The sequence below is a fragment of the Prionailurus bengalensis genome, chromosome B2, assembly GCF_016509475.1.
Source record: "Prionailurus bengalensis isolate Pbe53 chromosome B2, Fcat_Pben_1.1_paternal_pri, whole genome shotgun sequence".
Lineage (NCBI taxonomy): Eukaryota > Metazoa > Chordata > Mammalia > Carnivora > Felidae > Prionailurus > Prionailurus bengalensis.
Genome location: NC_057349.1, coordinates 63,172,212 through 63,188,290, shown reverse-complemented (window position 1 = coordinate 63,188,290; position 16,079 = coordinate 63,172,212). Strand labels below are relative to the sequence as shown.

At 38.6% G+C, this 16,079-nt stretch overlaps 1 protein-coding gene across 1 annotated transcript in view; it reads left to right on the top strand.

Annotated features, from left to right (window-relative positions):
* The window catches only part of COL9A1 (collagen type IX alpha 1 chain), an 89,205-nt gene that overhangs the window by 66,799 nt on the left and 6,327 nt on the right, over positions 1–16,079 (top strand). Inside the window, exons 34-37 of the mRNA XM_043593172.1 lie at positions 2,886–3,032; positions 3,255–3,309; positions 4,913–5,101; positions 11,596–11,673. Coding sequence (XP_043449107.1) covers positions 2,886–3,032; positions 3,255–3,309; positions 4,913–5,101; positions 11,596–11,673 — 469 coding nt within the window. The remainder of the gene's footprint in view (positions 1–2,885; positions 3,033–3,254; positions 3,310–4,912; positions 5,102–11,595; positions 11,674–16,079) is intronic.

Here is a 16,079-nt window from a genome sequence, read left to right as displayed (position 1 = left end):
CTCTGCATAAACCCTTCAGGAATAACATTTGGTAGAATAAAATCAGACATTGAGCAAAATATACAAGTCTTGGATGAAGTGGACTCTGCCTTGCCAACCTCACCTCTACCTCTCTGGAAGTTCATCTGTTTGCAGTGCTTTTTGCTTGGCATGCTGTGTAATGCCTTGTGCTGTTCTCCTAGCCTGAAACACTCTTCCTCTTTCCTTAGAACACCTACCTCCTGCCTAAGCAGTTAGCCCCATCCTGAGCCAGACTTTCCCCCAGAGGACCCTCCCTCCCAGACTTGGTTACGGTGCCAGCTCTGGGCTCTTTACATACACGTGAATTAAAAAGTATTAGGTCACCTTTTACATACTGCCTCTAAACACCATTGATAGTCTCAAGCTTCAAGTAACATCTTTATACCTAAGAATCTTTGACAGAAATATCTTACGCTTGACAAAAACATAGAGTAAACCTTGGTAGGACTTCGTAATAGAAATCCTACTTCATGGGAATGCAAGCTGGTGCAGCCACTCTGGAAAACAGTATGGAGGTTTCTCAAAAAACTAAAAATAGAACTACCCTACGACACAGCAATTGCACTACTAGGCATTTATCCACGGGATACAGGTGTGCTGTTTCAAAGGGACACATGCACCCCCGTGTTTATAGCAGCACCATCAACAATAGCCAAAGTATGGAAACAGCCCAAATGTCCATTGATGGATGAATGGATAAAGATGTGGTAAAAGCTTTTATATATAATGGAGTATTACTCTGCAATCAAAAAGAATGAAATCTTGCCATTTGCAACTACGTGGATGGAACTGGAGGGTATTATGCTAAGTGAAATTAGTCAGAGAAAGACAAAAATCATATGACTTCACTCATATGAGGACTTTAAGAGACAAAACAGATGAACATAAGGGAAGGGAAACAAAAATAACATAAAAACATGGAGGGGGACAAAACAGAAGAGACTCATAAATATGGAGAACAAACTGAGGGTTACTGAAGGGGTTGTGGGAGGGGGGATGGGCTAAATGGGTAAGGGGCACTAAGGAATCTACTCCTGAAATCATTGTTTCACTATATGCTAACTAATTTGAATGTAAATTTTAAAAAATAAAAAATAAAACAAGTTAATAAAAAAAAACAGAAATCCTACTTCCCTCTTTAGAAATAATCAGTAATGTTCAATGGTAAGAATTCTGGTTATAAAAGGAAAAAGTGAGTGAACAATGCAGTGATCAAAATGAGTCTCATTTAAATTTGGGAGTTAACTCTTGATTTATCACCTCCCTTCCTACCCCTCTTATCTGACACCACCCATGTAATGCTGATGCAGCTGAAGTGTGTTGTCCCAGAATAGGGAAATAATTATGAGCAGACACACTTCACCTTCCTCAGTGATGTCAGCATAGACAACCTGATAAGTAGGTGAAGTCTGTACACCAGTTTCTACTTTGGCATACCACTATTCAATTGAAGGATTCTTTCCAAAGACCCGGGACCCTTGTGATGCCTTAGCCATGCTGGCCCTTGATCTCTTCATCAAAATGTCCTGTCTCTTGTTCCAGAAGTATTTCGGACATTGTCAACAAGACGATGGACTCTGAGTTGGTTTCCTTTGTTCCCTGCCAGTTCTTTAGTGCACTTCCAGACTCACTTTGGCTTCTCCTCTGGGCAGTTTTAGAAGCTGTTAAAATTTTGCACTGTAGTCATTTGACAATTCCCAACCCTCCACAGCACATCCTTAGTTCTCTCTGCTGACACTGTCTTTCAGGAAGTCTTTAAGCCATAATTTCATCATAGAAGCAATTCTGACAGGTTGACTTAGATGAGTATCATTTTTTCATAAAGAAAGATTGGAAAAGGCACACTTGCTGAGCTGTATTCAGATGTGTCTAGTGAAAGCCCTGCCTCACCACCTTCTCCCTTCCTTACAACGTTTGAAGGTTTAAAAAAGTTGGCTCTTTCTAGGTGAATGTTGCATATGAAAAGGAAGCAGGGTTAAGTTGCTTTATGAACTTTATAGTGAGCACTAGCATTCCTTAATGCCTCCTGTCCTTTTATCTTCTCATTCTTATTCTGTAAACAATGGCACATTGTAACTAACTACTATGCCATAAACTCTACCACAGGGAACTTAACAGAAAGTGAATTAATTTAGTCTCTTTTAAAGCAGTTATTGTAGATGGGAACCTTAAAAAATGCTTTTAGTGGTCTGCTTTCAGAAAAAAAAAAACTGTTACATGCTTTTGTGCTAAGGAAATAGTTTATTTTTCAACTTCTTTAGTATTTAGATTTTTAGCTTCCTCAATACTTCAATAAATTATGGACTCATTTTTTTTTGTTCCAGCATTTTAAATGTATTCGTGTTAGGTGCAGCATTTTAAATGTATTTAGTTAATGTTAGTATTTTAGAATTCCTGGATACATTTGGCTTCTTTAAATTCTCCAGAATGTTATAAAGCTAAATAATTTACATTCTTGGAAATATCTTTATTTTATGCTTTCTGTATTGGTGACATACAAAGTAACCTGTCTTGTAGGAAGTCAGTGGCCTTTTTGTGACCAAAAATTGAATAAGTCTTGTTAAAAACTAACTTGTTCTTAGGAAGTGGCTTAAAGTATAAAAAAATGTGGTTTTAAATATATTATTTCAATGAGTATTTTGAAATAGTAACTCTACCAAAAAGAAAGATTTTGAAAAGCTTTACTTGACTGGAATTCTTAGAGACTGGAATTCTCAGAGCAGCATATTTGTAACCTCTGAGCAAATACCTCTTGGGAGATAAAATGGAAGCAAACCCCAAATTTCATGTAAGTCTTGTATTAACACGAAGCAGAACAATACTTGTGGATAGCCCTGGTTTTTTAACGTGCCATTGTGTTCTAGGTGGGTAACCCTGGGGACCCTGGCTTGAGGGGGCCTGAAGGCAGTCGGGGGCTTCCCGGAGTGGAAGGACCGCCAGGACCACCTGGACCGCGAGGCGTGCAGGGAGAGCAGGGTGCCACCGGCCTGCCTGGCATCCAGGGCCCTCCAGTGAGTGGCGGACAGTCCCCAGGGTTTCCCGTTGGAGACTTAGTCTCACAGCACCAGAAGGGGGGTGGGGAGTCAGGCTGGCCCAAACTCGAGCTCCTCAGCAGTGTGGGTGGGTTCTCTTGTAAATCCAGCCACCTGGTCACTTGCCGAGTCTGTCAGGTTACCATTTAACAATGTCTTCTTTATGGTTCTGTTTACAAACCGTCTTTTTTTCTGTCCCAGGGTAGAGCACCAACAGATCAGCACATAAAGCAGGTTTGCATGAGAGTCATGCAAGGTAAATAAATCATAATGTCTTGACTTTTGTTTGCTTTAAAGGTGGGAGATCTTGAATAATGTTAATATTGTTTTATCCAGTTTGTTGCCACACAAAACCTTATAGCCTGAAAAAAAAAAAAAAGGTTACACACACACACACACACACACACACACACACACACACTTTTTTTCCCCCTTTGGAACACAAATTCTCAGGTATCCTTCCCCCTCCTTAACATCCTACTACTTAGTGTATAAGGCACTGACCTTGGCTCTTTGTGTAGCTTTTATGTGAAATAATTGACAGTCTTCATGCCCTTAAGAAGCATAAGGACATTATCTCTACTCATGTATAACATAGGTAGAAAATTAATAACTAGTATTTTACTAAAATGGTGATATATTTTTACTTTGCTAACCTTTGTCTAAATTCATCTATGGCTACAGCAGTTGTCTGTCATAGCTCTTTCAGAAATGGTCTAGTTCTAAAGTCACATAGCAAAGGAAACTGGGGACAAAGAAACTTGGGAGATCCTATAACATGGAGGCTTTCTAACAAATAATTAACTTATTCTGGTTGGAACCAATTCTGTCACGATACTCTTCTTTTGTATGCTCAAGAGATAGCCTAATTTGTCTGGTAGACTTGTAGAGCTTTCCCAGAATGAAACTGTCACTCTATATTTGAAAACCAATATAAGTCTCTTCATTGCAGACACTTAATCTTAAAAGAATATTTCAATTTTATATGTTATATCTCAAGAAAATTATAATTTTATGTTAAGTTTTACATAAGGCAAACTAGAATGTTCACATTTAAACAATTTTAAAATGTTGGTTAGGAATTTGTTTCCAAATCATAATCTCCTTCACACCTTAAAAAAACATTATACTGGCATATTTCCCATAGAGTATTTTCATAGGAAAGATTTCTTATTCTTCATCATTTTAGTGGATGATTCTTAATCTATTTAATGGTTCCTGAAAAAGCCCACACAATTATTAATTTTTAAGACAGACTATGAACATCCCCAGGAAGCAAGCTATTTTTAGTGTCTGTTGTCTATTCCAAGCATGAAAAAACTTTTGAGAGGGGAATCTATAAGAAGTTGTGAATGCTCAGGATATTTTAGCTTACTCAGTATCTTCAAACTAAAACTGTGGGGCTAGGTCTCAACTACTGTCTCAATGCTAATTCTGGACAATGTCCTTGGATTTTCAAAAGCTTCTGGATATCCACTTCTACCTATGTTAAGAAACTCATTTTCTTCCCATCCTGGCTTTTCAGATAACCAGCCAGGACTCAGGTGACGTACTCTTCCTTTTAGCACAATACCCATCAGAAAGACTTGCTGTATTTTTTTTTTTTTCTCACCCCCCTCCTCCCCTGTCTCAAAACAGCAAGACCAAATATATCCAGGGAGAGCTGAATAAAACAGCACCAGTGAAGCCTCTTGGCAGAAAGTCCATGCAAAAATGATCCAACTTTATTCACTTCTCGCCACCAATTTTGAAGCTCTGGGGACACATTTAGAAAAAAGACACTTGAAATACCCCTTTTATCATTTGAGTCACTTTCATGCTTCTGACTTCTATGGGCTGTTTTGTTTATTATCTTTTAGAGCATCTTGCTGAGATGGCTGCTAGTCTCAAGCGACCGGACTCAGGAGCCTCTGGCCTCCCTGGGAGGCCTGGACCCCCTGGTCCCCCAGGACCTCCTGGAGAGAATGGTTTCCCAGGCCAGATGGGACTTCGTGGCCTCCCAGGCATTAAAGGCCCCCCTGGTGCTCTTGGTTTGAGGGGGCCTAAAGGTAAGTCATTTGCCCAGGTGGAACAAAAGAACATACACTGTCCTTTTTCAGATGTATTCACACATCTTTCCAAGATCAGAAAACTATTATATGACATCCTCTTGACCTTGCTGTATGACAACGGTAGACCAAAAACTAGAATTAAGGTCCCTTGATTTTTAGTACTTCAGTCATAGTCCAAAATAAATTTTACAGGATCTTGTAAAGGATCAACCAGCTTTTTTAATTTTTGTTTTGAGACTCTAAAATCCTTGTAGAGTTCTTCTGAGATGGCAACCAGCCTTAGAATGTTTGTATCCGTTACTTAAACTAACGAAATTTGTTTGGACATAAGACAAATTACATCATGAACTGAAGCTGCCTCCCTCTTCTTTTAAAAAGTGACACTGGATATTTAGTTCTGATGGATTTTTTCCAGCTCTGAGGTATAATCTAACTTTTTCCCCTTCTTTAACATTTCAGGGAAGGTAAACAAGTTTGTTTCTTCCCCCTTTTATTTAAAAGCAAGTTAAGCCTTTAAAATCAGTATTTTGCAGAAATATAGGATTGTGAGAGTGTGTTAGGTATTCAGCAGGACCTGCAGAAGGACTGGTTGCCTCAGATGGTGTTTGCTGGTTGAGGTGAGTAAGTATGTCAGCTTGCGTGGGTGTGTGCCCTGGATAATTTACAGAGAGAGCTGAATAAAATCAGGAATTTCTGTCTTACGGTGAGTGACCGACGGTTCTCTCGGAAGCTTCAGAAAGGCATGGCATCAGAAATCAGAGACAGACTTGTTTTTCTTTCAACGGTGGTGTTCCAATTAGGGATAAATATTATGGTGTGAATGGTCAGAGGGCAAGCAAGCTGCCTTTTTGGATCTATAAATGAATTGCTGATGCATTTGGCTAACTACACTTTCAGCTGGAACAATTTTGTTAATTATATTTGATTTTTTTTTTTTTTTGGCATGTGCACTGCTGTATGTGAAAAAATGAGCCCTAATTGGAACCTCTTGTAAGGCTGACACAATTTCCAAGCTTTCTTTCAAGGGGCTGGACAAAATGAAATATGGAGAGAGCTCGGAGCTCTTCTTAAAGAGAACTGAATATTTTCTTTGAAAGAATCACATAGTCATTCATCTTTGTCCTGCTTTTAGCTATTGGTTGAGGAACTCATGAGTGGGTACTCTGTGGGTAGGCCACATTCACTCTGTTAATAATTTCCAAGGAACTCTGCTGCCTCCGGTGGATTGTTGACTTAGTTGGTTCAGCTGCACCAGAGCCCACAGATGACTCCTCAGCCTTTCCTGTAAGTTTCCTTTAGAGCAGTGGTTCTGCAAGAGTGCTCCCTGAAGCATCGGCACCACCAGGGACCCCCTTTGCAATACAAGCTCTCTAGCCCACCCCAACCCCACTGATCCAATCAGAGACTCTGGAGGTGGGGTCCAGCAGCCTGCGTTCTAACAAGCCTCCATATGATTCATTCCTGTGCTGCTACATGCACTGGTGTAGTGCAGTCACCCATTTTCCTACTGGAAACACCTTGTAGGGGCTGTAGAAATCACAGTCCTATTCTCTTTGGCCAAAAGGAAGTCTGTGTATGTGGGGTAGAACTTAATTTTGAATTAGTAAGAGAACTCCCCTCAAGTTCCATCTTATTTTCTAAGAAATAAGAATGTCTGTTTACTTACTATGCCAGTAGAGTCTGCCTGAAGTTGTGTTTCTCAGCTCGGGGTGCACAGCGGAATTACCTGGGGAGCTTTAAAAACTGCCCACAGCTGGGTCCCATTCTCAGAGATTCTGATTTAATAGGTTTTTGCTGCAGGATTTAAAAATATTCCCCATGTGATTTTAATGTACAGCGAGGGCTGGGAGCCACAGGAAACAAAGGTGAAACGTTCAGGAAGCTCTCTGGGAAGGTCTTAGCAGCACTGAATTATGGCTGGGTTGGGCTGAGTTGGCTCTAGCAGATAAACTTTATTTTGAAGGGAAGAAAAATATATTTCTATATTTGGAACCTGGAAAATGTCTCTAGCACTAAGTTTATTCATGAAGCGTAGTTTGATCATATAAAGGACTTCCCCCTAATTTTTCTTCGGTATTTACAACATAGTTTATACTCTAGAAGTGATACAGTCTTTTTTTTTTTCTAAAGGACTTTCTCTCCCCACCCTCCTTCCATCCCTGTATTGTCACTGGGTTCCTTTAAAGCAGCATCTTCTGTCAGTTTTCTTGAAATTTGGGGTATGGGAAGAAAGGAGTACTATCCTCAGATTTTATCCAGCAGTGCTATCATGAATTTGGAAATGTATGATTCCAGGTAACCGGACTTGACCTTTCTTGTCCTATCACATCCAGTATAACACTAATATTTAATTAAAAACATATAGTGTTCCACTGGCCAAAGGTTACAGATCAGTTTTTCCCTGAGAACAAATACTTCGCCATTTGAAATTTAAATGTTCAGCTAATTAGAGAAGAGATGTATTTCAGTGTCACCTGCTGCCTTCTTTCCATGACTAATAAAGAAGGGACAGTGAGACTTGCTCTGCCATATTACTTTGAGAGTCTTTTTCCAAGGATATTACTACATAAATAATGAACAAATAAATTTTACTAAAGCTTTTAGCAGTTCAGGCTAAGCCTTTAATAAAAGCATTTTTCCCTAAAAAAGTACTCTGCAAAACACAGTGAAACATTTTCAGTGGGAGCTAGTAGAAATATGCCTGAAATCATACTCAAATCTTAAATCATGTTCATATTTTTTTGGGTTTTCATTGGTATGTTTTATGTGATACTACACTAACATGTTAAGACCAAGGCCCCTTCTGCATGTACATTTTATACATACTCAAGCAGAAACATGGAGACTTCTAATTGGCGTTATGTTCACTTTGCTTAGTATTAATTAATCTTCCATGTTGTCAATACTACTTTTAAATGTTCCCGGTTTGGATTAATTTTAAGTCCTGTGGAGTAAGGCCATATACATGTTTTTAGATATTTTAGTGTGAGTCAAACAGATGTGTCAATATGTAAATGAAGGCTTGAGAAAGTGCACGTCGTAACTGTGACTAGCACTTTTTTCAGTATTAATCTGTTCACATGGAGTTGGAGCATCAGTTATGGCTTTCAAATAAATGAAATAAATAGCTCTGGAGCAATGAGAATTTCTTCCACGTTAGCCGCTCTATTCACAGTGAGCTGTTTTTCTTGTTACCGTGCATGTTTCCCTTCTTACCTTATGTAAAGCTTATTTTACAAGCTCTTTATATATATTTTTCCACAGAGTAGGCTAGCTATTAAAGGTGGACCTTTAGTTCCCTGAGCCGGTTTTCATACAACTCGAAAGGAGACATGATCGGGGTTTGAAGAAGTGGATTAACCCCAGGGATAACAGAGCCGGGCTGCAACACGGTTTGCCGTGGAGTAGCAGCAGCTCACAGTGTGGCTCTGTCTCAGAGCCCATCTCTAAAAATTGTTTTTCTATGACCAATAACCGCAAGGCAGCATCAGGATGAAGACAGCAGTCTTAGTCCTTGCAAGCGACATTTTAAAGTTGATGTGGCTTCGCTCTAGAATGTGTTTAACTTTCACTATCTGTGTGGAAGTTACATTTTAATTTATAATCTTCATCTCACATCTTCAGAAAATGTGGCACATTTATTGGCTCTTTTCTCACTGCAAGCCACCAGGATTAGAGTGATATGACATTTAAATTGCTAAGTTAACAAGAGCGCTTAAGTTCTTAGTTTTTAAAATGCTAATTATCATATCTTCCTAATATAGTAAGGCCATGTTGATGATGAGTATAAAAAAAGAGCTTACGTGAATGTGAGTTAAACTTGAGCTCTAGATCCCTATACGGTATTTATATAAATTTAAATTGTTTTTGAAATACAGTTGATTCATGATAAAAATACTCATACAAGGACATTCACAGCTAAAATCAAAGTATGGTGACTAAACATTCACTTCATAATTAGATTTTTTTTTACTATTTTGGCATGCATGCTTTTGTTTTTTAAATTATTATAAATGGGACACAATATTGAATGAAGCTGAGCTGACACAAATGTTTGGAAAAATGATTATATATAGAATTTACTGCAAAATGCCACTGCCTCTTCTGAGCGAGTAGTAGAATAATAATATAATACTGTACCAGTGATATAGTAGAATAATGCCTTCTATGGGGAGCAGGAAAAGTCAGTTAGGACCGGTTGACTAAGGTATTAGGGCACTTTGTTAATGAGGCCAAGTTTCTAGGTTTCTCTGCAGGGGCCAGGATAATTAATGAAACTTGGTTTTCTGGCTGCTGAATCCCCAAATTCAATCAACTGTCTTGCAAATACACATGGTTGGTTGCAGTCCAAAGCATTTTCCCTATAAATAATAATCACAAATGAAATGCAGGCACTTGTGACAGCACACTTTAAATTTTGAAAATTCATTAATTTATTTTTGGTGACACTAAATTTATATTGTTTGAGAATTTAAAAATATATTAAAAGATATTTAGTGAAGAGTTTTTCTCCTACCCCTGTCTCCCATCTGCTTAGTTTCCTTTATTCTTCCCATTGGGTAATCCCTTTTATTAGTTTCCTACATATCCTTATCAGTGATAAGGTGCAATATATGATTATATACTTCCCTACATCTTTTTAGAGGCAAGTCATATTATCCTTTGGTAGTGATCTGAACCTTGATTTTTTTCATTGAACAATTATGTCTTGAGATCATTTCAAAGAGCTTCCTGATTCTTCTTCATAGCTGCATAGTATGCCATTCTATGGAAGTACCATAGTGTATTTAACCATTTCATGGACAGTTAGTTTCTAATCTTCTACCATGATAGCAAGGCTGCAGTGACTATCACTGTGTATTTCATTTTTGTACAAATACAACATAACCTCTGTACTTCTAAGATAAATTCCTAGAAGTGGAATTGCTAGGTAAAATGGTACTACCATTTGTAATATTGATAGATATTCCAAGAAACTGTCTCAATTCACAGTCTTATTAGCAACAAGTAATAATGTATTTTTCCACAGACTTGCTAGTATATGTTTAATTAAACTTTGGAATTTTTGCTGATCTTATAGTTCAAAGTAGCTTTCTTGTTATTTTAAATTTCCATTTATTTTGTTGTGAGAGTGATGTCAGATAATTTTCCATATATTTCAGAGCTATTTTTTTTCCTTTTAATGACTTCCTTGCTTATATATTATCATTTTTTATTGTTGTTGACCTTTTTTATTGTTTTTAGGAACCCTTCATATTCTGAATCATGACAGTAAAGCCAACTCAAATCTGAGGTTATAAAATAATTCTCCTTATTTTCTTCTGGTTCTTAAATTACATTTAAATATTTGATCCATTTGTAACTTATCCTAGATCATGTTGTGAGGAACAGATTCGACTTTATTTTTTTTTCCAGTTGGCTACCCACTTTTTCCAAGACCACTTATTGACTTGTTTGACTATTTCCAACCTTAAGATGGCACATTTATTACAAAACAAATTCTTATATGTATTGGAGCCTGTTTGGGGGCTGTTTCACTGGTCTATCTATTCAAGTACCAGTACCACACCATTTTAATTGGCATAATATGTGGTAGGATTAATTCCCTTCATGTTGCTTTTCTTTTTGGAGTTTTGTGGCTACTCTGGCTTATGTGTTTTTCTGTACAAACTTCAGAATCCTCTTTTCTGGTTAAAAATATCTTTTTATTGAGATCATGATGAAACTTCAGCTTAGGGAGAACTCATACCTTTTTGTGATGATGTCATTCCACCTGAGAACAGTTGTCAGTCCTTTTGTATCCTTTAGAGATGTTAATTTTTTGTTGGATTTGCATATTTCTGATTAAATGTATTCCTAGTTATTAATTTAATTGCTGTTTTAAATGGGATCTTTTTTCATTACCTCTTATTTCTGGTTGTTTGTAAATGTAAAAACTACTAATTCTCATATATTAATTTTGTGCTTTGCTATTTTACTGAATTCTCTCATTGTTTGTAGTAGATTTTGAGTTGATTTTCAAGGATTTAAGATGTACACTTATATCACCTGAAAATAGGGATATTTTTGACTCTCAAAGCAAATGACAATTAATAGTGATAAAGTACGCATCTCTATAATGTTTTGTCTGTAGTGGGGCTGCTTCTCGTGTTTCCCTGTAAGCATGATGCTAGCTTTTGGGTTGAGGCAGATATATTTTATCAGGTCAGGGAAGTAACCATCGATTCTTATTTTACTGAATGTTGTATCAGGAATGCATATTTTATTTTGTCCTATGTATTTTCAGCATCTATGAATATGGTCATTGGCTTTCCCCCCACTTGGATCTCTTAATATAATTAATTGACTCAATTTTTGCCTTGCTACATACTTACTACAACCTAGTTTTGTGGCAACAAAACTCTCAATTTTGGGTTTGCTTAAAGTTTAAATATATGGAACTTTCTTTTTATAAACATACAGAAACATAACATTTCTCTCATGAAATGCAGGTGACTTGGGAGAAAGGGGGGAACGTGGCCCTCCAGGAAGAGGTCCTAAGGGCTTGCCCGGAGCTACGGGTCTCCCAGGTAAGTGTGTTATATGGCAGCATGAGGTTGAGGAATTGGTAGCAAGTGGGCAGTCTGAATTGGAAAATATTTTAAAGAATTGCTCTTTGATTACTTAAGCATATCATGTAATTCTCAATAATGGCCAGCACAGATTTTTCAAGACCAACTTTAATGAAGAGTTAAATGATCTATAAATCATGCCTGTGTTCCTCATGAGAAAACATATGTCAGGGCTTAAAATATTAATTTCTTGAACAGATGTTTTTTTAAAAAAATTGTGTCAAGGTCCAGCCACAGTGCACTTATTAGAAAATTCTGAATGAATGAGGTCCTATCCATTTTTAGCCTAGTTGATAGTTTTGTTTATTTTTTAACCAAAAAGAGCAACAAAAAAGTTTTTAAGTTTTCAAACTATTCATGTTGCACAGGGAGTAACTGAAATTTTCTTTTAAAAGCTCCTGTTTCAAACATCCAGACCCTCCAGAAATCCATATCCAAAAAAAATAAACCTGAACATTCCAACTCCTCTAGTCACAAAGAGCCATGCACAAGCCACATATCACAGCTGTGCTGGCTGAGGTAACAAAGTCACCTCTGTGTGAAGAGCCTGGAATCTCTCACTGGGCGTCTGTTCTCTCTTTGCACACTGGCTACTCTGTCCCCACAGTCCAGGCTGCCACACACTCATCCACTGGGAAATGACTTAGAAGCCCAACCACAGAAGCAGCATAGCAGGGGAAGTCAGTTGGGTTTGAGAGCATGAGTGACCTGGAGCCTCCCAGCAAACTCATAGCTGCTGAGGCAGTGGCTAAGGAAGGCCCCCAGCGCTGGACCCTGGAGCTGAGGAGAGGCAGGGTGAGAGGCTGTGCAGAATAGGGTGGCCCACACTCCTTCGGTGGATTTGGAAAACTTGGTTTAGAGAAATTTAGAAAAAGAAACGCTGATTTTCTAATTCTGACAGAGGCTTCCATATTCAATCATGGCTCTAATTGCAGCCAAAAACATCACTGCTTTCTCATTACCCATTTCGTTGCTCCTGGGAATTGCTTTCTCATTTAAAAAAATTTTTTTTTAAATATGAATACGTTTGGAGATAGCTCACTGCTTTACTAACCCTGCGATTCATGAGTCTGTCAAGATGCTTTCACAAATTGATAAATTTTCGTGATTGGAAAAGGAAAGAAAATCTGGTTGAAGCTACAGGAGACCAAGAGAAGAAGATTTTAGTGTATGATAAAGCCTGTATTCATTGATGGATGTTTACAAGAGGAAAGGGAAATGGAATTTTCTGAGTGCTTTCCTCCTTTATCAGTGGCAGCAATAGGTAGTTTAGAGATGATAAAAATATCATTACAATGTACTTAATTATCTATATATTACAGGATTGCCTCAGTTTCTCCTCCCATTTTGTTGACAAACCACATAACGGTTCTTGGACCAGCAACTTGCACCCTTGGCAAGATTTTCCTTTATCAGAAATATATTATCATTTCTGGTGACTCTTACTTTCAAAAAATCTGTTGATAAGCCATGTTTTAAGTTTAAAATGGGAAGATTGAGGGAAAACCAGCTCTGTATGTATAGTGTCCCAGGCTGTCATGAGAGGACACGTTTCTGCCCACATGCAGCACCCCACCCAGAGCTGCTGAATCTGACTGCGAGGATTTACACGTAAATGTAAATGGCTCCGGGGCCACTGCTCTACCAGAAAGGGGCTTCCGTGATTTGCTTTTTTTTTTTTTTTTTTTTTTTATGAAATTTATTGACAAATTGGTTTCCATACACCACCCAGTGCTCATCCCAAAAGGTGCCCTCCTCAATACCCATCACCCACCCTCTCCTCCCTCCCACCCCCCATCAACCCTCAGTTTGTTCTCAGTTTTTAACAGTCTCTTATGCTTTGGCTCTCTCCCATTCTAACCTCTTTTTTTTTTTCCTTCCCCTCCCCCATGGGTTCTTGTTAAGTTTCTCAGGATCCACATAAGAGTGAAACCATATGGTATCTGTCTTTCTCTGTATGGCTTATTTCACTTAGCATCACACTCTCCAGTTCCATCCACGTTGCTACAAAAGGCCATATTTCATTTTTTCTCATTGCCACGTAATATTCCATTGTGTATATAAACCACAATTTCTTTATCCATTCATCAGTTGATGGACATTTAGGCTCTTTCCATAATTTGGCTATTGTTGAGAGTGCTGCTATGAACATTGGGGTACAAGTGCCCCTATGCATCAGTACTCCTGTATCCCTTGGATAAATTCCTAGCAGTGCTATTGCTGGGTCATAGGGAAGGTCTATTTTTAATTTTCTGAGGAACCTCCACACTGCTTTCCAGAGCGGCTGCACCAGTTTGCATTCCCACCAACAGTGCAAGAGGGTTCCCGTTTCTCCACATCCTCTCCAGCATCTATAGTCTCCTGATTTGTTCATTTTGGCCACTCTGACTGGCGTGAGGTGATACCTGAGTGTGGTTTTGATTTGTATTTCCCTGATAAGGAGCGACGCTGAACATCTTTTCATGTGCCTGTTGGCCATCTGGATGTCTTCTTTAGAGAAGTGTCTATTCATGTTTTCTTCCCATTTCTTCACTGGGTTATTTGTTTTTTGGGTGTGGAGTTTGGTGAGCTCTTTATAGATTTTGGATACTAGCCCTTTGTCCGATATGTCATTTGCAAATATCTTTTCCCATTCCGTTGGTTGCCTTTTAGTTTTGTTGGTTGTTTCCTTTGCTGTGCAGAAGCTTTTTATCTTCATAAGGTCCCAGTAATTCACTTTTGCTTTTAATTCCCTTGCCTTTGGGGATGTGTCGAGTAAGAGATTGCTACGGCTGAGGTCAGAGAGGTCTTTTCCTGCTTTCTCCTCTAAGGTTTTGATGGTTTCCTGTCTCACATTTAGGTCCTTTATCCATTTTGAGTTTACTTTTGTGAATGGTGTGAGAAAGTGGTCTAGTTTCAACCTTCTGCATGTTGCTGTCCAGTTCTCCCAGCACCATTTGTTAAAGAGGCTGTCTTTTTTCCATTGGATGTTCTTTCCTGCTTTGTCAAAGATGAGTTGGCCATACGTTTGTGGGTCTAGTTCTGGGGTTTCTATTCTATTCCATTGGTCTATGTGTCTGTTTTTGTGCCAGTGATTTGCTTTTTAGTACATCAGACATTGGTGTGTGGGCAGGTTGGTTAAGGCAGGACAGGCTCACCACTGGCAGCACTGACCACTGACTGGTCCTCATCTTGTCCTCCTTGTGAAAAAAATTAATTTGTTATAGCTGTTCTTGGGTTTAAAGCTTAAATATAATTTGTTAAAAAATTCCGTGGGCTCACTATTTTAAGACTCCTAAACCTGTCCTTTTCCCTTTCCTCTGCCTTTTGCCAGTCCTTGCCCCTTCCTTCCTGGTACCATTCTGAAATCTGGTCTTTCTTTGTATATGCCTTTGTTACATTTCTATTAAGAGGATATATGACATTATTTAGTGAAAAATCTGGGTTTCAGATTATTTTTTAAAAGCTGAGGCTACCTTTCAAAAGCATGCAGTTTTCCAAGTGCTCTAGCACACAGGCACGAAGGGTTTATGTTTGCCCCAGTCACTGAGGCACCAGCTGGCTGCTTTGGTTTTTAGGTCAGCTCACACTCTCTTGTCTACACTATGAATATACTTAGCTAACAATTTCTTGAATCCATTAGTCCCTGAACAAGAGCTTTTAGGGTCATTTTTCCCCTAAAGCTAGTACTTGGAGCTTCTGAGTAGGAGCTCCTGTTTGGAGCTCCACGATTTAGACATCCTGGGTTCAAATCTTGACTCTGTCACTTACTAGTTTTCTGACCTTGGGTGAGTTTGACTCCAAATCATAAATGAAAGTACTGGTTCACAGTAAATTATTGCACTTGTTCACTGTCCGCTGAGAGGCTGGGACCTTTAACTTCCCTGGCAGAGCCTGGAATGTGATTAGAACGTGGTTTCTGGTCTCTCACAAACATAATAGTAACAGGACTATTACTAGTATGTGGAGGTCTGGAGGAACTTCCAGTAGGACTCTGTGCAGGGACTTGTCTGGAGCCTAAAAGAAAGAGCCTGTAGAACAGGATATCCTGCAACCTTCTTGGTTATCCCTATTGTTGGATTGGGGACTTAAATCCTCCTGAGTGGAAAACGTTCACTTGATCATTCTTCCTGGTGCAAACATATGTGATATATTTGAAAAAATACAACTAACACATTAATTATCTCTCAGTAATCAGAATTCCTTTATGCTTTATGGACAGTTTTAGTTCTTTTCTCCTCTCCGTATCTGTTTGGCACTGATTATTACACGGCCCTTTGGGGTTGTAATGGTACACTGCCTGATATGGACCATAGGTCATTATTGTAACCATCATGCTATCATGTTGGCTGTGGTGCTCCGTTCTTTAAAAAGTACCTATAAAT